The sequence below is a fragment of the Strix aluco genome, chromosome 26 (assembly GCF_031877795.1).
Source record: "Strix aluco isolate bStrAlu1 chromosome 26, bStrAlu1.hap1, whole genome shotgun sequence".
In the NCBI taxonomy this organism is placed as follows: Eukaryota; Metazoa; Chordata; class Aves; order Strigiformes; family Strigidae; genus Strix; species Strix aluco.
The window spans coordinates 2,494,635-2,518,037 of NC_133956.1; the positions used below are offsets into that span (position 1 = coordinate 2,494,635).

Consider the following 23,403-nt stretch of genomic DNA (forward strand, 5'->3'; position numbering starts at 1 on the left):
TCCGGGATCAGGGCTGGGATCTCTCCAGGATCAGGGCTGGGATCTCCTGGGATCAGGGCTGGGATCTCCCTGCGATCAGGGCTGGGATCTCTCCTGGGATCGGGGCTGGGATCTCTCTGGGATCGGGGCTGGGATCTCTCTGGGATCAGGGCTGGGATCCCTCCGAGATCAGGGCTGGGATCTCCCCTGGGATCAGGGCTGGGATCTCCCCTGGGATCAGGGCTGGGATCTCTCCAGGATCAGGGCTGGCATCTCCCTGCGATCAGGGCTGGGATCGCCCCTGGGATCAGGGCTGGGATCTCTCCAGGATCACAGCTGGGATCTCTCCAGGATCAGGGCTGGGATCCCTCCGGAATCAGGGCTGGGATCTCTCCAGGATCAGGGCTGGGATCTCCTGGGATCAGGGCTGGGATCTCCCCAGGATCCCCCCCTACCAGGCCCAGGGCCATGGGGCAGGAGGGGGCTCGGGGTGGCCTGAGCCCTGTCTGGCTCCAGGACTGGGCAGAGCAGCGCCCCTCGGGGACAGGGACAGGGATCGGGCCCGCGGCCGAGCGAGGAGGCGCGAAGCTGGGGGGCACCAGCACGGGTGTATTTGGCCGGGCAGGATCCACCTGCCCTCACGATCGCGACGGAGCTGTACAACACCCGCACCCCTCCATGCACCCCCCCCGCGGGACAGGCAGAGCCCCCGGCACAGCGGGGAAACGATATTAACAGCAAAGGTCGGGGGGGGCACGGGGGGGCCCCCCTCAGCCGAAGGGACCCTTGACGTTTTTGGGCTGGAAGAGGGGCTGCTCCAGGGGCATGGCCCCCAGGCACTCTGCCGGGCTGCAGTGCCCCGTCTTGCCTGGTTGCCCCGTGGCACCCGGGGGGCCGGGGATGCCAGGGATGCCCTGTTGTCCTACAGGACCTGGGGGGCCCATCTTCCCGTAGCCTGGTGGCCCTTGGGGACCTGGAAGAGATGGAGAGAAAAAGAGAGAGGTGGCAAGGTGCTGGGGCTGGTGGCAAGCTCCAGCATGGGGCTGGTGGCCACGCAGAGGGAGGGGGCTCACCTGGGGGTCCCGGGGGGCCGCTGTCCCCCATCACCCCCACGCCTTTCTCTCCTTTCTCTCCCTTGGCGCCCGGCTCACCTGGAGGAGAGGTGGACGGAGAGGGGTGACACCGGGGCACAACCGCTGTGCTCGGGGACACCGGGAACACCCCGACGAGCAGCACTTACCCCGCATGCCCGGCACGCCCTGCCGCCCCTCTCTGCCGATCTGCCCCGGCATCCCGGGAGAACCGGGGGGTCCCGGCCGGCCGGGCAGCCCGTCCTTCCCCGGGGGACCGGGTCTCCCTGGGGATGCCACCATCTCCACCGGGAAGTGCAGCCGGGAGGTGTAGTACGCCATCCGTTCTGCGGGGAGAGGTGGCCCGCGCTCAGTGTTGGCAGGGACGAGGCAATACCGGGGTGCAACCGGCCCTCGCCCCCGCTACCCCGTTACCATCAAACATCTTGCTCAGCTCCTGCTGGATGAACCTCTTGATCTCGTCGTAATTCACCACGTCTCCCTGGGGGGGGACACAGGAGGGGCCATCGCCACCAGGCCCTGGGGCGGGGGATCGGGGTCCCAGCTGTCCCTCCTTACCATCATACCCGGGGGGCCCGGCAGCCCAGGGCTGCCCGCAGGTCCCGGTGAGCCGGGGGGGCCCCTTTCTCCCGCTGGCCCCCGTGGCCCCACGAGGCCCATGGAGCCGCTCTTCCCCGGTCCCCCAGGCATGCCGGCTCTGCCCTTCTCCCCGGGGTAGCCTCTCTCGCCGGGGGATCCAGCTTCTCCCTGCGGAGAGGTGGAGAGGCAGAGCTCAGCCCCAGCACCCCCCGTCCCAAGCGGGGGGCTGCGGGGTGCCAGGATGGCCACGGCTCTCCCCTCACCTTCTGGCCGGCCGGTCCTGCGCTGCCAGGTTTTCCTGGGGGGCCCTGGGGAGACACAGAGGAGTGGGGTGGCAGGGGTGTCCCCCACCCTGGGGACATCGTGGCCATGCCAGAGGACGCCACGAGGTGACCCCAGGTCCCACAGGTGAGCCGCAGAGCCCACGCTCGTACCTCTTTACCGACGGGTCCGTCTGGTCCCTGTTCCCCCTGCGAAACCAAAGCGGGGCAGCGTGAGATGGGGGTGCTGTCCTAGACGTCCCTGCTGCAGCGGGGTGCAGGGGGCTGTGCTACCCCCCTCGTGCCCCCACTGCACTCACCGGTGGTCCCGGGTGGCCCGGGGGTCCCGGCTCTCCTGGCATCCCTGGCAGACCTCGCTCGCCCACAGAGCCCCGCTCGCCCTTCAGCCCCTGCAGGGAGGCAGGAGGGGGAGGGGGGCGGGAGCAGCGGAGTCAGCGCAGGATGGGGACGGTGACCCCCAAACCTGCTCTCCGTGGCACCCACCCGACACCCCGTGTCCCACAGCCCGGGCAGGGTCTGCCCCCAGGCTGTACTCACCACTCCAGCGAGGCCAGCGGGACCCGGCTGCCCCGGGCTGCCAGGGGGGCCCTGGGGGTAGAGAAAGGGGTGTCAGCTGGGGAGGGGGGGCCATGGGGGGGCCCCCACTCCCTGCACTGGAGGGAGGCCCCGCCATGGGCACCGTCCCGGTGCACTGGGGGGGACAGGTCCAACTTACGATGAGCCCTGGGGGTCCCTGCCGGCCTTGGGGTCCCATGGGTCCGGGGTCACCCTGGGGAAGGCAGCGTGATGAGGGGTGGTGTGGCGGGGGGGGCATCCAGCCCAGGGCCCCTGTGCCCACCCACTCCCTCACTCACCTCCGCTCCCGGCCGGCCTGTGCTCCCTGGGGGGCCGGGTTTGCCGCAGTCACCCTAAAAGGAGGAAGGGACATTGTGGGGTGCACAGCGCATGGAGACCCTGGCCCAGGAGCGGGGTCCCCGGGGCTGTCCCCCACCATTGCTCACCTTTGGTCCCGGGAGACCCGGGTGTCCCGTCTTCCCCTTGAAACCCTGGAGGGAGAAAATTGCTGGGTGGGGGGTCCCGGCTCTCGCAAGCAGACTGAGGCAAGTCACCCCCACCCCAGTCTCCACTGGGGACCCCATCCTGCAGCGCCAGGCCTGGGGAGGGGGAATGTGCACCCACCCCCTCGGGCTCAGCATCCGGGGGGGACAGTCCCGGCTCAGGGGACACCCGGTCTTAGTTGCAGGGACATGCCAGGCACTGAGCACTAGGGAGGGTGACAAAGAAATCTGTCACTCACCGGAGGACCCATCATCCCTGGTGGCCCAGGAGGGCCGGGGTCACCCTGGAGAGAAAGAGACACAGGTTGGGGTGTCCTGGGGGGGCTGCAGGGTGGGTGCCACCCCTCCGCCAGCACCAGGGAGAGCCCCGGAGCCTCACCCGCAGCCCCGGTTTGCCGTCCTTGCCGTCCAGTCCTTCCAAGCCAGCGGGACCCTGCGGGGACAAGGTGAGGGTGTCACCGAGGGGGTCTGGGGGTCCCTGAGGGACCCGCTCCAGGCACCCCAGGGCATGGGAACAGGTCCCGGGGGAATGGGTCCAGCCAGTGGCGCTTCCCAGGAGCACCATGACACTGGTGGCCCCATCCCCTCTACCACCAAGGGTGGCATGGGGTGGGGGGTCTTACCTGGATACCTGGAGGTCCAGGGGGTCCGGGGGGCCCTGGCATCCCCGTGGGCCCACGCATGCCCTCGCTGCCCTGCAAGAGCCACAGGAGGTCAGGGGGAGCCCCCTGGCCACCCCGCAAGAGCAGGGGCCAAATCCAGCCACCGTCCCCAGGGATGAGCGGTGCCACCACGCAGCCACGTCCTGGTAGCACTCACCCACGGCACTCACCTTCTCGGCCGCGGGCCCCGGTGGCCCAGCTGGCCCAGCCTTCCCTGGGAAGCCGGGGGGCCCCTAAAGAGAAGAGGAGTGTTGAGTGAGGGAGGTGGTACCATGACAGGAGACCCCAGCCATCTCCAAACTCATTTTAACAGGGTTTCTCTGCTCTCTGCTCCTTATCCCACAGGATGTGTCCGTGTCCCCTGGTAGAAACCCCCATCCCCATCCCCAGCTGGCTACCCAGCCCCATGGGGACATGGGGACACACAGCCAGGGTGGGCATCATCTCCCGGGGACACCCCCGGACGTACTCACCGGTGGCCCTGGGAAGCCGGGCTGGCCCTGGAAACCCTGTGGAGAGACGGGAGCTGAGCCAGACCCCGAGGGCCGCATCCTGCCCCATGGGGGTCCTGGGGATCCCTGTCACCGTGGAGCCCTCGGGGATGCTCACCTGGTCTCCCTTCTCGCCGGCGCTGCCCGGGAGCCCGCGCTCGCCCCTCGGTCCCTGTGGAAAGAGGGGGTGAGGTGGGTGGGGAGCACCTCGCTGCACCCGTGGTCACCGCAGCCGCCCCCCCCCGCCCCCTCCCTCCCCACAGCCCCCCCCCCGGAGCTGATCAGAGGGGGCACCTACCGCTGGCCCTGTGGGACCGGGGAGGCCATCCAGGCCGGGGGGTCCCTGGGAAGGGGAGGAACACAGATGGATGTGGCTGCCAGGACCTCAGCCCCGGTGCTCACGGAGAGGGGGGGCACCTGGGAGAGCCCCCAGCCCCTCTGTCCCTGGAGCACGGCTCCGAGGGACTCACCAGTTCCCCTTTCTCCCCAGGGGGGCCCACGTAGCCTCGCTCACCTTTGCTGCCCTGGGGAAGGAAAGAGATGAAGGTGCAGGACATGGGGCATGGACGGGACACGGGGCATGTGGGGGGGACAGATGGGGCAGGGATGGGAACAGATGGGACAGGATAGATGGAGCATGGATGGAGTGAGCGGATGGGTGATGGTTGGGGCACCGGGAATGTGTGGGACAGAGCTGAGCCCGGCAGGGACATGGGGCTCGATGCCCGCCAGGGTCCCCCCGCACTGCCTATCCCAGCAGCACGGGGTTCCCCAGCGAGCACCAGGGAGGGACATGGAGGGACACGAGGTGGTTGGGGGCTGGCACATGCTGCCTGGCTCCCCACGGTACTCACGGGAAGGCCGGGGGGGCCCGTCGCTCCGGGGTAGCCAGGCTGCCCGGGGGGTCCCTGTGCAGGAGGAGGATGATGCTGAGCCACCTGCAATGCCCCAGCCCCGTGCCCAAAGCCCACGGGGCACCGGTGTGTCCCCCATCCCATCCTCCCACACCACTCACCGGCTCCCCTTTGGCTCCGGCGAGCCCGGCAGGGCCGCGTTCCCCCTGGAGACCCTTCAGAGGGAGAAGAGAGGAGCTGTGGGGGGGCTCCAGCAGCCCCTGCCCGGGGCTGTGCCCTCCTGGTAGCACAGTCGGGCAGAGCACGGGGGCCAAGGACCCGGGCACGGCCCACGGGGGCTGTGATCTCCACCAGCTCACGCTGGTCCCAGCCTGCCCAGCACCTCCGGGCACTGGGGAGGACCCGCTCGGCCCCCGGCTGGGCTCCCTCCACCCATGGCACCAGCCATGAGCAGCGGACGCAGCGTGGCCGGGTACGCTCACACCCAGACACAGGTCGCTGCTGCCTGTGCCCCCCACGCTGGGGACCGTGGGCAGGACCCATGGGCAACCCCAGGGCCGTGGGAAGCTCAGTCCTGGGTGGGGGGGCTGCATGGGGTGCCAAGCTCCCGGCACGCTGGCCACTGCCCAGGACACACTTCAGACCACAGCCCGGTGCCACCCGCTGCCTCCCCGTTCTCCCAGGGCGCACCAGTGTGACACGGGGGACACAGGGGACAGCTGGGAGCCCCCGGGCTCCGTGCCACAGGACCACTAGGGCGGGTTAGTGGGGGGACGTGGCGCCGAGGCGGTGGAGGCTGGACAGGACACGCTGGCACACCACAGAGCGACGGCCCACACAGACCCACAGAGACCCACACAGACCGTGGTGTTATGGTGACATTAGTGGACACGGGGACAGGAGCAGGACACGACTGGTGTGAGAAGGCAGGATCCTCCGAGAGCCACCGGCACAGCCCCGCTGCCACCTCGTGCTAGGAGGGAGCACAGGTGGGAGCAGGCGGATGAAGATGAAGATGAAGATGAGGATGAGGATTAAGATGGAGATGACGAACAAGATGGAGATGGTGGTGGAGGCTAGCTGACCCCAGAGGAGCCGGGGACCAGGGGAGGAGGAGGATGAGCCCAGGCAGCACCAGCTGCATGGGGGGATCCTCCTGGTCCCCCTGAGGGGGGTCCCCAGGGGCAGCCGGGGAAGGGGCAGCAACCGGGTGCCATCCGGTGCACCCTGTGGGTGCTGGGGCGAGCCGTGGGCACTACACCACTGTAGCCACCCCCTGGCACACTGAGAGCAGCTGAGGGGAGCCAACACAGGGGCTGTGGCCATCCCCGGCACACCCAGGTCCCAACATGAGCCTGAAGACCCCGGGGTCTGCCGAGACCGCCCCCTGCATGGGGATGGAGGAGGTGGAAATGGGAGGATGGAGATGGGTGGAAGGGGAGGGGGGCAGCTGGGGCTGCGGCCGCTCCCAGGGGGACAGGGACAAGGGACACAGCCAAACCAAGCGGCAGCAACAGAGAGCACAGAGTGGAGCCGTGCTGGGTCCTTACGGGCAGTCCGGGTGCGCCAGGCGTTCCAGGAAAGCCTGGGGGGCCCTGAGGGGAGAAACAGGGAGGTCACAGCCAGTAAATGGCACCCGGGAGCCTGGGCTGAGCCCTTGGGGGGTGCAGAGTGGCTGGGCGCGGGCCAGCTCGGCCTCGGCCTCCCACCGAGCCAGGCTCCTGCTCCGTCTCCGCGCTGGCAGTGCCTTGGCCTCCATCTCCGGGCTCGCCGGGGGCCCAGCCGTGCCGTGCCGTGCCACGCCGCACCTCCACCTTGCCACGGCCCCGGCCCTCTGCCCATCACCGTGGCCTTGGGGCAGGGTGCTGGGCCCCCTTGACAACTTGCAGTGGGGGGCTGCAAGCCCCCCTAGCACACAACATGACGCCTGCACAGCCCAGCAGCCCCCCGCCCCGGGCAGGGCTACTTACAATGGGCCCGGGTGGTCCCGGGGGTCCCCGCAGTCCCGGTGAGCCCTGGGGAGAGACGGCTGGGTCAGAGGTGACCGTGGTGAGGGGGACGGGGGCCTGGCACCACTCCGGCTCTGAGGGGCACCGAGGGACCAGCCACAGCCCCCGTGGCCACTGGGAAGGGCTGGGATGGTGGGGGGGTGCAGAGGAGCGGGGCAGCGTTGCGAGTGGGGGGTGCACCCACCTGCTCGCCTCTCTCGCCGGGGATGCCAGGGGTGCCTGGCAGCCCGGGATCGCCCACACAGTCCGGGTCAGGGCTGTCACCCTGCGGGGAACAGGGACACGTCATGACCCGGCGCCAGCTCTGCCCACGGCTGAGCCCTGCCAAGCCCCGCCAAGTGCCCCCTGAAGCAACCTCCGCTCCCCAAAGCCCCGGATGCTCCCGCAGTGGGGTACGGTGCCGGGTCCTTCCCCAGTGGGGACCATTCCTGCAGCACCCTGGGGTCCAGGGAGTCAGTCTGGGGGCAGGGAGAGGGTGCTGGGCAACATGATTCACTCACCCGAGCCTCCTCCGCTCTCGGGAACTGAGCAAGGCACTGGAAGAAAACCCAGGAGTCACCCGAGGATCCCCTTTAGGGATGCACTGGAGGAGCCATGGGGCACAGCGGGGTGTGGAGCCCCCACATCCTGCACCCCTCGGGCGCTCAGCACCCGCTGCTCCAGCCTGCACTGGGCCCTGCGCAGGACAAGCCCATCACCCTCCCCAGGGACCCCATTGGGGCAGGCAGGGGAGCCTGTCTGCTTGCCCAGTGGCACCAGCGTGCCCAGAGCGTGCCCAGAGCGTGCCCGGAGCGTGCTCAGAGCGTGCCCAGCCCTGCCAGCGCCCGCTGCTCTGCACAACCGCCACACGAGCCAATGCCCCAGAGCATCTCTGCACTTCACCGCAAAATTCATCAAGACCAGGGGTTTTTGGGCACTGGGATTCCCACCCTGAGGTGGGCAAATACTCACACGGGCGCAGTTCTCGCTGCCGGGGGCCCCCGGCATGCCCCCGTCCTCCTTCTCTCCCTTGACACCGGTGGGTGCTTCGAAGGCCGCCTGCAGCTGGGCGCAGTCCCCGCAGAGGGTCTGGGAGGAGGTGGGGAGTCAGGGGCACCCCGAAATGCTTGGGGTCCCCTCTCCCAGGCATGACCCACAGCAGGAGGGTGCTCCTCACCTTCAGCACCTCGATGTTCCTCTCGGCCATGACAGCCAGTGGCCCCTGGAAGAGACGCAGGAGGGAAGGGGACAGTCCCCACGCCGGGGGAAGCAGGACGGGTGGCCACGGGGGAAGCTGCTGAGGGCAGTGCCACCACCTACCAGGTCTCCAGCCGGGCCGGGCAGTCCCGGCAAACCGTTGTGTCCTGGCATCCCCTAAAGCCCAGGAGAAATATTTAAACCCGGTGCTAAAAGCTGGGCAGGATCAGTCCCCGCTCACCCGCTTCATCTCCCATTGCTCACCTGGCGGCCCGGGGCACCAGGGGGGCCGGGGGGGCCGGGAGCTCCAGGGGGACCCTGCGACACCCCAAAACACAAACGAAGAGAGTCAGGCAGTGAGGTGGGTGCGGGTGGGGGGTCAGTGGGCGCAGCACAGCGGGAGCAGCACCCACCTGAGGGCCTGGCTGTGGCTGCCAGGACATCCCAGTCCACAGTCCTGGGGCTCCCTGAGGCCGAGAGAAGGGGAAGAGCGTTCAGCGGGGGCGAAGCGGAGCTGGGGAAGGGGGGGGGGCCCGTGGGTGCTTGCGGTGCTTACCGGCATCCCGGCGTAGCTGGGGTCCTGGCGGGGGCTGGGTGGGCAGGGGCACTCCCCAGGGTCTCCCTGCAGAGAGAGGAGGTGAGGGCAGGGAGGGCGGTGGGGGGACACGGGGGTGCAGCTCGACTCCAACCCCAACTCACCTTCTCGCCTCGGGCGCCCTTCTCCCCCTGCGAGGAGGAAAGCCGGAATTGGGCGTTAGTGGGGGGATGCCAGCACCCCCCCTGCCCTGTGCCCCTCACCCATGGCCGGGTGAGCACCGGGGCACCGTGCTCAGCACCCTCTGCCACCCCCTGTACATACCGGCTGCCCGCTGGACCCCGGCACCCCGGGGAGCCCCCGCTGCCCTTCAGGGCCCTGTGAGGAAGAGGAGGGTGAGGAAGCTCAGCGCTGGGCTCAGACCACGGCACGGCGGATTTTTAGCCGGCGTTGAGGGGCCAGGGGAGGATGGCGAAGCCCGTCCTGGGGTGCAGGACTTACCGGTGGCCCAGTGGCGCTGGTCCCTGGTTGCCCAGGGGGTCCCACGGCACCTTTGGGCCCCGGAGATCCCTGCAGAGGAAGGACAGCAGGAGTGGGGGGGCAAGGGGGGGGCGGAGGGCTGGGGGATGCTCCCTTACCTTGGCACCTTTCTCTGCCGCCATCCCTGGGGGTCCCTGGGGTCCGGGGGGGCCCTGGGGGCAGGAGGGAGTGTTAGATCCCCCCAGCAGCCCCTGCCACCCAGCGAGCCACGGTGACAGCGCTGTCCCTAGGGCCGGCTGGCCAGGCCCCTGCTGTCACCGCCTGCGCTGGTGGGGGGGCTGACGCTGCTGGGGTGCAGCCCCCCCAGCTTGCAGGAATCGGGGGGGGGCTGGCGGCTGCCCCATCTCCCAGGGCTGGGCAGCCCCAAATGCTACTTACGGGTGTCCCAGGGGGTCCGGTGCTCCCGGGCTCTCCCTGGGAAAACCAGAGTGTGTGAGAGCTGGTAAAGCTGCCCAGAATGACACGGCACGACACGGCACGACACGGCACGACATGGCACAACATGACACAGCATGACACGGCACGGCATGACACGGCACAACACGGGCACACCCCACACCCACCTGCGGTCCCGGCTGCCCGATCCCCCGTGGTCCCGGCTCACCCTAAGGGAGACAGCGGGGCAGTGAGTGGCCCTGAGACCCCCTCCCCATGTGCCTGGCGCCCCCCACCACGATCCCACTCACCTGCAGCCCCTTCAGTCCGGGGGGGCCCTGAACCCCCGGCAATCCCGGCTTCCCCTAAAACACATCAGGGTCAGCCCCAAGTGCACGGTGCCACCGGGCACCCACTGCACTGGGCTGGGGGCGGGGGGCACTCACGGGTCTGCCTGGCTGGCCGATGCCGGGGGGGCCCTGGTCCCCTTTGGCCCCGGGTTTTCCCGGGATGCTGATCCCATCGGAGAAGTCCCCATGCGGAGTGGGACTGGGCTCGCAGGCGTCTCCCTGCAGCGGAGGGAGCACAGGAGGGGGGGGTCGGGGAGGGGTGACGCCACGGTGATGGGGTGGGGGTCCCCAGACAAGTGCAGGGTTGGGGGGGGGTGTCTCACCTTCTCGCCTTTGGGGCCAGCTGGACCCCTGATGCCAGGCTCACCTGACAGCCCCGGGAGACCGGCCGTGCCTGGGGTGCCGGGGTCCCCGGGGCTGCCTGCGTCCCCCTGGCAAGGAGAGGGGACAAGGCTGGCACAGGGCGGTGGGGGGCACCCAGCCCCACAGCCCGGGGTGGGTCACAGCCCCCTCTGCCACTGCCAGAGCCCCCTCCCCAGCCCCTCTCACCTTCTGTCCCTTCTGGCCAGCGTCACCAGGTCTGCCCTGGGGGAATGGAGGAACGGGTCAGGCCAGGGCATCCCCCAAAACGGGCACCCGTGAGCAGAGGGGACACACACTCACCGCTCTGCCCGGGGGGCCACCCTGGCCCCTCTCCCCCCGTGGCCCGGGCACAGCCAGCACTGTCGCTGCCCCTTCGAGGGCCTGTGGCGCAGGAGGGCACTGCCCACACGGCTCGCCCTGCAGAGGGGACATCCTGGTGGCTTCGGGGACCGCAGCACAGTGGGGGGCCCTCAGCCCCTGCTGCTCTCCCCAGCTCAGGGCTCTCCCATGCAGCGAGTTGCACAGGTCTCAGCTGGGGAGGTTTCAAGGATGAGGCAGGGAGCAGGGTCCCGGAGAGGCCCCGTCGCTGGTCTCACCTTCTCTCCTTTGAGCCCCTGCACGCCTGGATCACCCTTGTCCCCCGGCAGCCCCTGCAGCCAGAAGCCAGGGCAGAGGTGAGACTACAGCCCCCCCTGCTTCCACTCCTGCACCCCTGGGCTCCCAGCACCCCCCCTTGAGCCCCTGCACCCCCACTTACCGGTCTTCCCGTGGGTCCCTCCTGGCCACCATCCCCCTGCAAGGCATCAGGGTCAGGATCGGGCCCTAGAAGGAGCCGAGGCTGCCCCGACCCCACGGGGTGACGCAGCCCTTGCTGCTCCCTCGGGGGGGGGCAGAAAGGGAGGAGGGGGGGTCGCCCACCTTCTCACCCTTGATGCCGGCCAGCCTGGGGAGCCCCGCTTCGCCCTGCCAAACACCCCACGCGGTTACACCCCCAGCACCTGCGCAGCCCCGGGTCAGCCCTCCGGCACGGGAGAGGGGGGGCTCAGCCCCATGTTACTCACCGGCAGCCCTGGCTCACCCTCGAGCCCCTCGGCGGGACCCCGCAGCAGCGCGGCGAGGACGCGGGTGTCGCAGGACAGGCAGGAGTCCCCCTGTGAGGGCAGGGAGAGGGCACAGCTCAGGGTGGGGGGGCCACAGGGGCTGCCCCCCCTACCCCCAAAAGCAGGTAGGTGGGATGGAGGGATGGCCACTCACCTTCTCCCCTTTCATCCCGTGGATGCCAGGATCTCCCTGGGATGGAAACACAGGAGCTGGGCTGGGTGCTGGCAGCATGGGCTGGATGGTGCTCAGCGTCCCCCCCGGCTCCGGCTGGGGACAAGCCAGCCCACCCCTTGGCCCCGTGTCACCTACCCTGTCCCCTTTGGGTCCCGCAGGGCCAGGTCTGTCCTGGGGAGCGGAAAACGAAAAGGGAGCATTAGAGACGCTGAGACAAGACCCTGCTCGGCCCCACATCCCGCCCGCCCTCCCGTGAGCCCCCAGGCTCAGACTCACCGACACCCCGTCCTTGCCGGGCACTCCGGGTGCTCCCCTGGGTCCCGGCTTGCCGGGCAGCCCGGTGGCACCGAGCATCCCCTCGGTGACAGTGGGACACACCTCGCACGGCTCACCCTGCCCGGGGGGGGGGACAGTGAGACGCAGCCCCAGGCTGGGGGGGTTCCTCAGAGCCCCGGGACGGGCACGGACGGAGCCGCGCTGGCAGGGGCTGCCATGCCCGTGGCCGTGGCACAGCCCCGCACCCGGCCATGCTGTCGCTGCACCCACCTTGTCTCCTTTCGGCCCCAAGACGCCGGGGGGTCCCTGCGGGGGGAAGGCAGGGGACAGGGCTGCTTCAGGGAGCCCCAAGGCCAAGGACTGCCCCAGCAGCACCCCCAGCACCCCCCAAGCCCTGCCACCAGCCACGGCACATCACGGTCCCGGCCCCAGATGAGGCTGCCGGCTCTCCCAAACCCCTCTCCACGCCTGGGCTCGGATCCCACCATCACTCCAGCCAAGCAGCCCCGGCCCAGAGCCAAGAAACCCGTCCCTGACCCCGGGCTTTGGCTCCGGGCTCACGGTACTCACGGGCGTCCCAGGCGATCCTCCGGGTCCAGGAGCTCCCGAGCTGCCCTGGAGCCAGAGACGGGAGAAGCCTGAGCCCATCAATGGAGAAAGCCGCAGGCCTTGGCATCCCCAGCACCCCCGTGCTACCCTTCCCCACCCCTCAAGGGGATTTCCTGGCCCCCCAGCCAAGCCCTTGGCCACCCAGCTGGGGCTTGCCTGTCCAGCGACACGCAAGCCAGCGCTGACTCAGCTCCAGCCGGGGATCCCCAGCACTTCCCGAACTGTGGGAAGGATGGGGAACAGTTGGGACCCCTTGATCCCCACTCACCTTTTCTCCCTTTGGACCTGGGGGGCCACCAGGGTCACCCTGAAAAGGAGAGAGGACAGCGTTAGCCCTGCCCAAGCACCCTGGCCAGCCGCGATGCCCACCCGCAGCCCCACGGCACCGGGGGTCCTCACCGGCTTCCCTGGAAAACCAATCCCCGGAGAACCTGGTTTCCCCGGCGGCCCCGGCTCGCCAGCCAGCCCCTCGGGTCCCACGAGGCCAGAGTCACCCTGAAAGGCAAAGCGGGGGTGTCAGTGCCGGCGCTGGTGCTGCATGCCCCCACCCTCTGGCACCCAGAGCCCCCCACTTACCTTCTGGCCCTTGGGGCCCACCACACAAATCTCTCCGGGCCGGCCCTGCCGGGATGGGAGCGGGGTGTGAAGGTTCAGCACGGGCAGCACTGTGCATGCCACAGCGAGGGGGCTGGTCCAGCGGCTGGACCCCACTGCCCGGGGGGTACACCAGGGGATGCCTGGGGGGTCCCCCAGGGGATGCCCAGGTACCACCCATCACTACTCACGTCACGGCCCGGGCGCCCCGGTTTTCCCTGCAGTCCCCCGTCGCCCTTCTCGCCCTTCTGGCCCTGCAGGACAGGCGGATGTCACCCATGCTGTCTCCCACGCCACCCAGGTTGGCACTGGCAGGCCCTGGCGCCTTTGCCACCATGCCAGGACCCATGGGACAGTCGTCCCCACCGCCACGCCAGGACCCACGGGCGGGCTGGACTTACCTTCTGCCCATCGGTGCCAGTTGCCCCCGGGAGCCCCTGCGTGGGAACAGGAGGGCAAAGTGGGTGCCCACGGGTGGGCTCGTGCCTCCTGCTCACTCCTTTCACCCCACCATCACCCACTGAGCTGTCTCGTCGGGGCCGGACCCCCGCACCCCCTCCCGGGGTACCCACAAGATGTTGGGGTTGGGGGGGTCCCCGTGCCGTGCCCCATCCGCTGAGCGTCACTTACAGCCTCTCCACGCTGCCCCTTCTCGCCCCGCGGCCCCTCGGCGCACTGGAGAGGAGGAAGAGGAGGGAGTGGGGTGAGGGAGGGCAGCAGAGGTGGGGAGGGCGGGATGCAGAGGGTTGGAGGGGGTGGGTCTCACCTGCACGGGGCCACCAGGGTGGGTGCGCACACAGTCAGCACCCTGCGGAGGGGGGGGAGGTGGCTCAGGGGCTCTGCCTGCACCGGCCATGGCCAAGGATGGGGGGGCCATGGGGGGCAGGAGCCTTCCCCAGGGCAGTGGGACCCCCGTGTGCTGGGGACCCCCACAGGGAGCAGCCCCACAGCAGGGAGTGGGGGTCCCTTCCCGGGCCAGACCCAGGGACACTCACACGGTCACCTTTCTCCCCCTTGCCGCCAGTGGTGCCGGGGAGGCCGCGCTCGCCCTTCCCGCCCTGCAAGAGAGGGGTGCAGGTGACGAGAGGGGACACGGGTGTCCCCATGGTCACGCGTGTGCCCACGGCTCCCGCGCAGGGATGCTCCAGGCACAGCCGAGGGTCTGCGTGGCCACGTCCCTGCTGGAGCTGAGCTCTGTGTGTCCTGGGGGGGTGACAAACCTACCTTGGGACCCGGGGGACCGAGCGTGACCTGAAGAGAGAGGAGAAAGGTGTCCCGGAGCCCCTCAAGGGCACGCTGCCTCCAAGCAGTCCCCACCCTCCCGACACCCTGTCCCCAGGTGCCACCCCGGGAGCTCCATGGGGCATGTGGGGTCCCAAACACCCACCATCCCCCCGCCATCAACCCCACGCCTCCAGCCAGAGGTTGCCAGAGGAACAGGGCCACATCTGGAAGGGATCAGAGACCTTCCCCACAGCCAGATGTTGCCAGGCCCCAGGCCAGGAGGAGCTACGGGTCGTGGGGGGCTGGTGGCGATGGGTGACACCCCCGAGCCAGCACCTCGGTGGCTTTTGCTGTCCCCATCTCCCCCTGCCCGGCACGGGACACTCACATTTGCCGAGGCCATCTGCGGCGAGCAGGGCGGGCACTGGAAGAGACGGGGATGGCGGTTTGCACCATCTGCAGCACCCAAAACCCCACGGCACCCACAGCCCCACAGCCCCCACAGCCCCGCTCCCCTGGGCACCCCAAACCCATGGGGCTCACCCAGTAGCACCTCTCCCCGCCAGCCCTGGGGTGCCCGTGGGCACGGGGGGATGCCCGGGGTGGAGAACGGAAAAGCCAGGAGAGCGTTTCCCCGCCGCCGTGTCCCCGGGAGGTGAGGAGAGCGCTGGCCTGGCACCCGGCTCTCCCTGCGGCTTTGTGGCTTGACCACAGCTCCACCGGGCCAAACCGGCAGCTCCAGCCCGATACCCCGGGACTGGGGCCAGGCAGGACGCGGCTGCCCACACCCCGCGCCCGGGGGCTGGTGTCAGCAGGGTCCCCGGGGCTCCCATCCACACCTCAGCCCCTCGCTGGGTGTCCCCAGCTGTCTGGGGGGGCCCCTGTCACCCCGCGGGGAAGCGACACAGAGCAGAGGGTGAGAAGAAAAGCCAGGCAGGCTCATAGCCCCCGTGGCCCCCAAGCCACGCTGCTGGACCTGGTTGACACCCCGGGGATCCCCGTGAGGATCCCACCATCGGGTCACAGCAGCCCCGGGGGGACGGGGCCACAGAGGGACGGGGCCCAGGGTGTGCTGGAGACATTTCCCAGCTCCGGCAGCGCGCTGGAGACGCTCGGAGGGAACAAAGAGGCCCTTGGCCACGGCTGGGATCGCTCCAGCAGCGGCGGAGAGTTAAGTGGGGCCTCAGTTCCTGCTCGGGGGGAGCAGAGCAGCCGCTTCTGCAGGCAGCCCTGCAGCTCTGGCAGCAGCAGAAAGTTCCCGAATGCAGCAGGGACAGACCCAGCCTGGGGCGCAGATGGGCTCCTGGCACGGCCGCGGCACTGCTGGGAGGGAAGGGACCGGAGCCGAGTGGGCAGGGACAGGGGCAACTGGGCTGGGACACCCTTCCCCACCTCCCCTCACCTTCTCCCTGTGATCTCCCTTCGGGCCGGTCCTCCCCGAGGTCCTCACTGGCTCCTGTGGAGAGAAGAGCACCCATGGGTGCTACCTGCCTGTGCACCCCTGAGTTATCCTGCCTGTGCACCCCAGGGTGCTGCCTCCCCTTGCACCCCTGGGTTATGCTGCCTCTGCATCCCTGGGTCACCCTACCTGGGGCACCCATGGGTGCTACTTCCCCTTGCACCCAGGGGTTACCCTGCCTGGGGCACCCCTGGGTGAGACCTGCCTCAGGCTGAGCCCTGAGCCGGAGGCTCAGCCGGTGCAGACCAGCGGTGGGGCTGCAGGAGCCCTCCCCTCCCTCGCTCCCCGGCGTCTGGCCGCCGCCAGCTCCCTCCCTCCCCTCGCACCGAGCCTGGCGCGGCGGAAAATATGAGGCTGGGCTTTTCCAGGGCCTCAATCAACGTGGCTGCAGGATCAGCAGCATCGGGCACCCAGCACAGAGGCTGAGTGCTGCCCACCCATGGGGCCAGGATGGGGACCGCGACTGGGATGGGGACCTGGGACCGGGATGGGGACCAGGACTGGGACAGGGACCCGTGATGGCATGTCGGAGGGACGCGGGAGCTCACCGCGCCCAGCGGCTCCTCCAGGCAGAAGCAGCGGGTGTACACCCGGCCCTCGGGCTGCGGCGAGATCTCGATGAGGTTGCTGCTCTGCATCAGCTCCGCTTGCCGACGGGTCTTGGGTGCTTCCATGAGGCACTGCTGGGAGAGAGGGGGGTCACGGGGGGCTGCTCGGGTGAGAGCAGGGAGCCCCAGCCCTGCCTGAGCACCCAGTGTGATTCAGGAGAGGGGTGCCTCCTGCACTCACGCTGGCCATGGGGACAGGCATCAGGAGACATCTTGGGGCTGGCAGAGAGCTGCCCTGTGTCCCCAGCCACCATGAGCAGGAGGTGACCCCCAGGGGAGCTCTGGCTAAGAGACCTGCCCTCACCGTGCCTCAGTTTCCCCTCTGGAGAAACCCCTGACTGGGCAGGGCTATGCCAGGGCTCGGCTGGGCCCGGGGAGGCGGCGGGGGGACACTCACCCCACTGTCAGAGATCTCGCAGCACCCCTCCTGCCTGGCCAGCTCGGCGTCACAGTAGATCTGAGCTTGCTGGATGTCGAACTGCAGCAGGAAGGGGACGGCAGGTCAAGGGCAGGCAGGGACGGATCCTGCACCCCAGGCTGGGCGTGCCCACACCCCCCCCCACCCCACTCACCCGCATCGGGGTGCCGCGCACGGCATCCAGCCCCAGGAAGGCATTGCCCTCTGGGGCCAGCGCCCGCCGGGGTGCCAGCGGCTTGGAGGAGATGGAGGCGCAGTCGAGGTGGACGGAGACTGCACGGCTCTGCACAGCCACCGCCACCTTGTGCCACCGCCCGTCGAAAAGGGACGCCACGGCCTTTCCCCCGAAGACGGCGCTGACAAACGCGGCCCCCGGTGCCCTGGCCTGAAACTCCAGGCTCTTCTCGGGGCCGTGCACGGCCAGGGAGAGCTGGGCACAGAGGGGACAACACCACGCTTGGGTACAGCTCCCAGCTGGCCCCTCTCCACTGGTTTGTCCCACCGCCCTGGGGCTGTACCTGGGGGTAGCCCTGCCGGTCGGTGACCTGAAAGAGGTACCAGTGCTCCCCGGTGCTGTTCTTCTTCAGCAGCAACGTGAGGATGAGGGTGAAGGCGGGGGGCAGCCCGCGGGGAAACACCTGCCTGCGGGGACAGGCGTCAGGAGCTCCGGCTGGCGGCAGCACTGGCCCCAAAACCCCCATCCCCATGGCACCCGCTGGCAGCGTCACCCCCCCAGCCCCCATGGGTGCCATTGGGGTCCGTCCCCATCAGTGGCACCGCGGATGCCACTGGGGCGGATCCAGCCCCAGGCGGCAGCGCCTGGACCTGGAGCTGTTTGTGTCTGGGCCGGACGCGCGGGCTGTGGCTGCCGGAGACGCCAGCGCTTATGCAACAGGAGCAGAACACGAGGCAGACGGCAGAGATGCTTCCTCCCATCCTGGCACAGCACGGGGAGCTCGGACCGTCCCCCCAAAGCACAGGCTGGACACGCACATGAGGTGGAGGGGACCCAGCCCAGCTCTCCCCAGGCACCCCCAACCGCCGTCCCCGTCCCTGCCCCACGGCACAGCCACCGCCTCCACTGCACCCCCCAAACACCCTCCTGGGGTGGCTGCAGCGCCCGGGGCCATACACTTCTCACCACAGGATCGAATTTTGCCCCTGGGCGGCTGGGAAATGAGTCCCTGACCCCACAGGCTCCATGGGACAGATGCTCCCACGCAGGCTGTGGGCAGCCTGGTCCCCCCCATTCCCCGATGGGACGGTGCCCACCTCGCCCACAGCCCGCTCCACTGCTGGAAATATTTGCTTTGGGCTCCGCTCTGCTCCCAGCCTCGGCTCCACCAATTTTCCAAGCCACTGCTCTGGAGCTGGCCCAAGGCATGAGGAGCAGGCAAGAGCCAGCGGTCCCCTCTTCCCTCCGTGGGGGACAGGGCTGTCCTCGCTGGGCACCAAGGAGTGGGGCCAGGGTGGAGGGGCACCCATGGGTGCTCACGACCTGGCTGCTGGGGCCACCCCCATGCTGAGCAGTGCCCTGGGCTGGCTCTGGGCTGCCGCAGGCACCCAGCCAAGAGCAACACCAGCCCGGAGCATCTGCCATCTCGAAACCATCTAAGGACTTGGCTGCCCAGGTCAGGAGCCAAGGCTGGGTCTCCTTCACCCTCGGGAGAGCCCCATGCCCGGTGTAGCTGCGTGCCAGCCCCAGGGTGATGTGGGGACAGGTGGGCGTGCAAACCACAGCAGCTTCCTCCAGGAACAGCTCACGAGGACCATGGACCTGCTCCCACCTTGCCACGCTGCAGCATCCCTGCCAGCACCCCCGCCAGCCCCTGCCCCTTGGGCAGGACGTGCCGGAGGTGACGGTGGGGCTGAAGGCTGGACTCTGTGAGCCTCCCCCAGCAGACCCCTGCGGCCCCAGCAAACCCAGCAGCGCCTGCTCAGAGCTGGGCAGCGTTTTTGAGCTTGTCTAGACCCCGGCAAGCGCCTGCCAAGCTGAGGAGAGCAGACACAGAGCAGCCACAGAGCCGTGGTTGCGTAAGGGCTGGCCACGACCCAGCCGAGCCGCTGTGCTGCCCACGATTTACTTTCTAGGAGGAAGATGGCTTGGGCAGCCCCGGGGCTGCACCACCGGCACCTCCGTGTGTCCCCCCAGGTGCTGCGGAGCTGCCTGACCTCTCCAGCACGAGCTAAAGGCAAAGCTTAAAGAGCTTCAACCTGGCCCCATCCTTAAAAGATGTGGGGATGGTGCCTGGTGGTGCTTTGGCCACCAAGAGCCAACCCTGCGAGCCACCCGCACTCACTGTGTGGGCTGGACCAGCGGCACGGCCCCCAGCCGCAGCACCACCGGCCCCCTCGGGTTGCGGATTTTCTTGATGGAGGAGATCTTCAGCAGGTCAAACCTTTTAATCAGGTTAAAACCTGCAAGGACAGAGCAGAGGAGGTGAGACCTGGCCCTGGCAAGGGCGCCGAGGGCTGACGCTCTCCAGGCAGGGCACAGAGCCCACCCCCAGGGAGTCAGGGCTGTGTGGGGACCCCGACTGCGGGGCGAGGGGGATTTTCCTTACCCGTTATATTCTCATACTTGTCCCCGACCAGATCCTCATCCCAGAGCTGCGGGCACAGCTCCCCTGCAAGGTAAATCAGCACATCACCGCGGTGGCCCCGAGGGCAGGGGGAGGCTGTACAAGTAGGGTCAGACTGTGCAGACCCCCCCTTAAGCCCCGGCGGGTCTCGGGGTGCTGCTGGGAGCTCACCTCACCCCCCCACCCCAACACGCCGAGGCCGCTGGCAGCCACGGGACAGCACGGATCCAGCAACCGCCGCTCCCACGGCAGCGCTGGCTCCTTGCAAAGAGCCCGCTGGGAGCGAAGCAGCAGGTTTGGAAGGGATGAGGAGGGGGTGAGCTCAGAGCTGGCTCCAGCCGCCTCCCGCAGCAAGTTCACCAGGTGAAAAATGCTTTTCCCAGTTGCTGCGTGTTTTGCCTCAAAACAGCCCCGCGGCTGGAATCGGCATCAGGAGACTCAGCCGGGTGCCGCGGACACCCAGGGCGGGGAGGTGGCACCCAGAGCTGCCCCCTGGCCTTCCTGCCCTGTCCTGGTGACATCGTCAGGCCTGGTGGCCCCTGGGGACAGGCGGGAGGGCCCTGCCAGGGGACAGCGGGAGGCTGAGCAGCAGGAAATGCCGTGTCAGTCGCGATTACGGGGATGCTGGTGCTGTTTGCAACTGCGCTGATAAATTATCGCTTTAGCAGCATCAATCCACCTCCGCTGGATACTACCAGATGTTGGGAGGCGCGAGACAGAGGAGGAAACAAGGGGGTATTGAAAGAGGAATTTGTTTTGTCTCTGTGCACACCAGCTCTGGAGCAGGGATGGCCCTTGATGAGTCACTCGCCTCTTCCCCAGCCCTTGGCCATTCCCGGGGGGTGGCTCTGGCCCCCACCGCCCCACTGGCCACCTCCACCTCTGCCTGAGAGCCCGGCCCCACCACAGCACTTCTCCCCCAGGCTGACCACTCGCTCGCACAGGGCCAGCAGCAGTGCAGGGAGGTGCCCCTCGCCCCCGGGACCCCCGGCACGGCGGTAGCAGTGTTGGGGCAGGGGCAGAGCTCCCTCCCGCCGGCGGTGAGATCATCCGCAGCGGGGCATGGGGCGGAAAACGAGGCATAAATCACCCCGGGTGCGATCTGCTTGGAAGCTTCTCCTGGCCCCAGCGCTGCCCCTAAGGGAAAACCTTGTCTCCCTGACTGTGGTTTCCCTAACGAAGGGCTGGGAGCCAGGAGCCCCCAGTGCCGGCTACAGGGTCCCGAGCAGCCGGGTAGCCCCTGGGCCCCCCCGGGATGAGCCACCGCTCCACCCCCGCAAAGACTGATGCAACCACGGCTTCGCTGCCAGCGGCTCCTCCCCGCCATCCGCCTCGAGCTCACCCCGAGCTGCGGCCGGCCTCACGCCGGGACCCAAACTCAGTGGCCCCACGGCCAGGGAGGCCTCGGCGGGGACCCCCGTGAGCTCAGTCGCTGTCCCCCCGTCCCCAGCTGCTTGGGGACAGCCCCGAGCCCTCCACCGTTGGCGTGCACCATGGCCAAACCTCTTCCCACCTGGCAGCCAGAGGCCAAAACCCCGTCGGGAGCTCTGTGCAGCTGCCCTGAGTGGTCCTGGCTCACCTACAGAGCAGCCCCCACTCGCTCCTGCCCAGACCCGGCTTCCTCCCGCGCTGCCTTTTCCGCGGGGCGTTCCCAGCGCTTGGCTGCTGTGGGGGTGATGGCGGGGTGTCCCCGGGCTGGCTCCCCACGCCAGGGTTCGCTCGGCCCTCCCTGGCCCCCTGCCCGCACGGGATGCCGAGCAAAGCCCCAAAGCCAGGATGGCCGGTGCTCAGCAAGGAGCCGACGTCTGCAGCCGCTGCTCTGGCCACCAGCGTGCCCCTGCGTGTGGTCCTGGCACACGGGGACCCAGCGCGGCTCACGGTGTCCCCCGGCCCCCTCTGCCCTGCGATCCCTGCCCTGGGATGGGCAAGGAGGGGGTGGCTCCCTTGCAGACCCCGAGCCCTCGCTCGCGGTGCCACTTACCTTCCGCCAGCGGCAGCTCCTTCCCCTCGCAGGCACTGATGAGCCCCACGAGCGCGAGGGCCCAGAGACCTCTCATGGTGCCCATGGCAGTGGCTCGGGGCCAATGTGGCTACCTGCAAGGGAGAGAGCTTGGGCAGCGGCGGGATGGGCACGTGGTGGGCACCAGCACCTGGCCTGCGAGCTCGCCCGTGCTGGGACACTGCCAGCAAAGCCACCAGCACAGAGTTGATGCTGACCCACCCGGCCACATCTTGGGCAGGTTTTGGGGGTCAGTGTGGCCCCCATCCACTGCTGGATGCCCCGTCTGCTCCGCACCCAGCCCCAGCACCCCAGCATTCACGGGTTCAGTCCAACCCCAGCACCCACATTTACTCCAAACATCCAGAATCACGGAGGCTGGGGTGCCCCAGAGCAGAACTGGGTCCCTCCTGCGCAGATCCCCCCAGGAAGGTCTCGCTCCCTCCTGTTTTACCTCCCAGTCCCATGTGGATCCCCAGGGTGGCCCAGGCCCTGTGGGTCACCCCGACCTGGCCTCACTCCTGCCTGCTTCCTGCCACGAGGCAAGGCAGGGCTGCAGGCAGCAGAGCCGGGCGTCGTGACAGACCGGACACGGACATGCCGGGCTCCGCTCGCCGCTCAGGAGCAGGACGTGCATCCCTGCGCCTTCGTCCCCACATGCCGCAATCGGGGACCCTTGTGACCGGTGGCCCTGCCTGCACTTAGCTCTCTCGCACCCCCCAGCTCTTCCCTGCCTGCACCCCAGCTCCTCTGCCCTGAACCTCCTGCACAACCCCTGCACCTCCCGGCCCCCCCCCTTTGCAGCCTCCTGGCTCCGCTGGCCCAGCACTGCCTGCACCCACCCTGTCCCCCCTGCACCCACCCTGCTCCCCCTGATTCCCCTGCACCCACCCTGCTCCCCCTGATTCCCCTGCACCCCCGCACCCACCCCTGCACCCTCCGCACCCCCCGTGCTCCCCCTGCTGCTCCCCGTGCCCCCCCCTCTCCGGCTGCACCCCGTCTTTCCCACCCCTGCACCCTCCTCACCGGCGGCTCCCCACGGCTCCGGGACACCATCCCCGACCCACCCTCCCCCGGGGTGGTGATTAAGTACGATTAATTACGGGGAATCCCCCGTTCCGCGCTCCCCCCGACGGCGGGGCCGGGGTCTGCTCCGCTGCCCCGGGACCGGGACCGGCGGCAGCGGCGGGGGCTCGGGGGGTGGGGGGGGAGCCCGGGGCTCACCTGCGCGGTGCCCGGTGGGGCCCGGGGCTGCCCGGGGCTGGCGGGGAGGGAGCGGGCGGTGCGGCGGGTCCGGCCGCTCCGGGGCGGTGGGGACGCCGCGGGACACCGGGAGCTCCGCCGCGCCGCCCCCGCCGCCTTCCCCGCCTCCCTCCGGGTGGGGGGGGGGGGGGGGGGGGCCCGAGCCTCCCCCCCCGGCGGCAGCCCGCCCTCCGCCTCCCCAACCCGGGGGGGCCCGAGCCGCCGCCCGCCTTCGCATCCCCGCCCTCCTCCTCCTCTTCCTCCTCCCCTCCGGGCGCCTCCTCCGGCAGCGCCCTCTCCCCGCGACGCGCCTTCCCCCGGGGGCTGGACCCCCGCCCGGAGGAGGGGACCCCCCGCGGGGGGCGAGCGGGGCGCCCCAATCCCTGGGATGGGGGTGAACCCCATCCCCTGGCTGCCATCCCGGTGGGGCAGCTCTTCCCCCCCCCTCCCGGCGACCAGAGGGCACCCAAGTGCTGGCCAGAAGGGTTGCCACTGTGGGGAGGGGGGTAGCCCCCCAGGGGTGCTCCCCCATCCGCACAGCACCGGCCGAGGCGGGAGTGACCCTCCAGCATCCCCTGCCCGCGCAAACCAGGCCCCCCCGAGCCCCCCGCAGGCAGGGAGCAGGCAGGGAGCAGGCAGGGAGCGGGCCCACTCAGCGCAGCCGCTGACCCACGCGAGTTGGGGTCTGGGGGGGTACAAAGCAGTGGCGGGTGGCCCCGGGTCCCCCTGTCCCCACGTCCCCTCTCCGAGGGATGCCCAGCACGCCGTGGCACC

The 23,403-nt window shown here is 69.4% G+C and overlaps 1 protein-coding gene across 1 annotated transcript; it reads right to left on the minus strand.

Moving 5' to 3' along the window:
• Positions 1 to 572: 572 nt before the first annotated feature.
• Positions 573 to 21,454, minus strand: COL16A1 (collagen type XVI alpha 1 chain). Its single transcript, XM_074850862.1, has 75 exons — positions 21,370 to 21,454; positions 20,972 to 21,298; positions 20,682 to 20,838; positions 20,256 to 20,599; positions 19,848 to 19,948; positions 19,565 to 19,805; positions 19,371 to 19,433; positions 19,107 to 19,224; positions 17,325 to 17,448; positions 16,961 to 17,236; positions 16,786 to 16,866; positions 16,329 to 16,460; positions 15,724 to 15,777; positions 14,710 to 14,745; positions 14,322 to 14,348; positions 14,093 to 14,155; positions 13,864 to 13,905; positions 13,728 to 13,772; positions 13,499 to 13,534; positions 13,289 to 13,351; positions 13,080 to 13,124; positions 12,903 to 12,998; positions 12,772 to 12,810; positions 12,465 to 12,509; positions 12,165 to 12,200; positions 11,895 to 12,011; positions 11,754 to 11,789; positions 11,598 to 11,633; positions 11,405 to 11,494; positions 11,262 to 11,306; positions 11,101 to 11,136; positions 10,940 to 10,993; positions 10,644 to 10,760; positions 10,530 to 10,565; positions 10,304 to 10,411; positions 10,077 to 10,199; positions 9,942 to 9,995; positions 9,819 to 9,860; positions 9,634 to 9,669; positions 9,354 to 9,407; positions 9,217 to 9,285; positions 9,040 to 9,093; positions 8,880 to 8,906; positions 8,737 to 8,802; positions 8,594 to 8,647; positions 8,445 to 8,498; positions 8,304 to 8,357; positions 8,161 to 8,205; positions 7,956 to 8,072; positions 7,505 to 7,540; positions 7,189 to 7,269; positions 6,966 to 7,010; positions 6,546 to 6,590; positions 5,157 to 5,210; positions 4,996 to 5,049; positions 4,612 to 4,665; positions 4,440 to 4,484; positions 4,260 to 4,313; positions 4,124 to 4,159; positions 3,821 to 3,883; positions 3,612 to 3,683; positions 3,368 to 3,421; positions 3,228 to 3,272; positions 2,932 to 2,976; positions 2,785 to 2,838; positions 2,646 to 2,699; positions 2,468 to 2,518; positions 2,230 to 2,319; positions 2,084 to 2,119; positions 1,913 to 1,957; positions 1,629 to 1,817; positions 1,485 to 1,551; positions 1,220 to 1,396; positions 1,053 to 1,130; positions 573 to 952 (listed from the first exon to the last, which is right to left on the minus strand). The coding sequence occupies exons 1-75, from the start codon at positions 21,452 to 21,454 to the stop codon at positions 750 to 752; spliced, it is 6,027 nt and encodes a 2,008-aa protein (XP_074706963.1). The 3' UTR covers positions 573 to 749.
• Positions 21,455 to 23,403: the final 1,949 nt, after the last annotated feature.

Coding starts and splice junctions, on each gene's coding strand:
- COL16A1 (XM_074850862.1), bottom strand. CDS start 21,454: ATGGGCACCATGAGAGGTCTCTGGGCCCTCGCGCTCGTGGGGCTCATC. Junction 21,299..21,369: donor GGAGCTGCCGCTGGCGGAAG/GTAAGTGGCACC, acceptor ATCCCAGGGCAG/GGATCGCAGGGCAGAGGGGG. Junction 4,160..4,259: donor CCGGCGAGAAGGGAGACCAG/GTGAGCATCCCC, acceptor GTCTCTCCACAG/GGTTTCCAGGGCCAGCCCGG.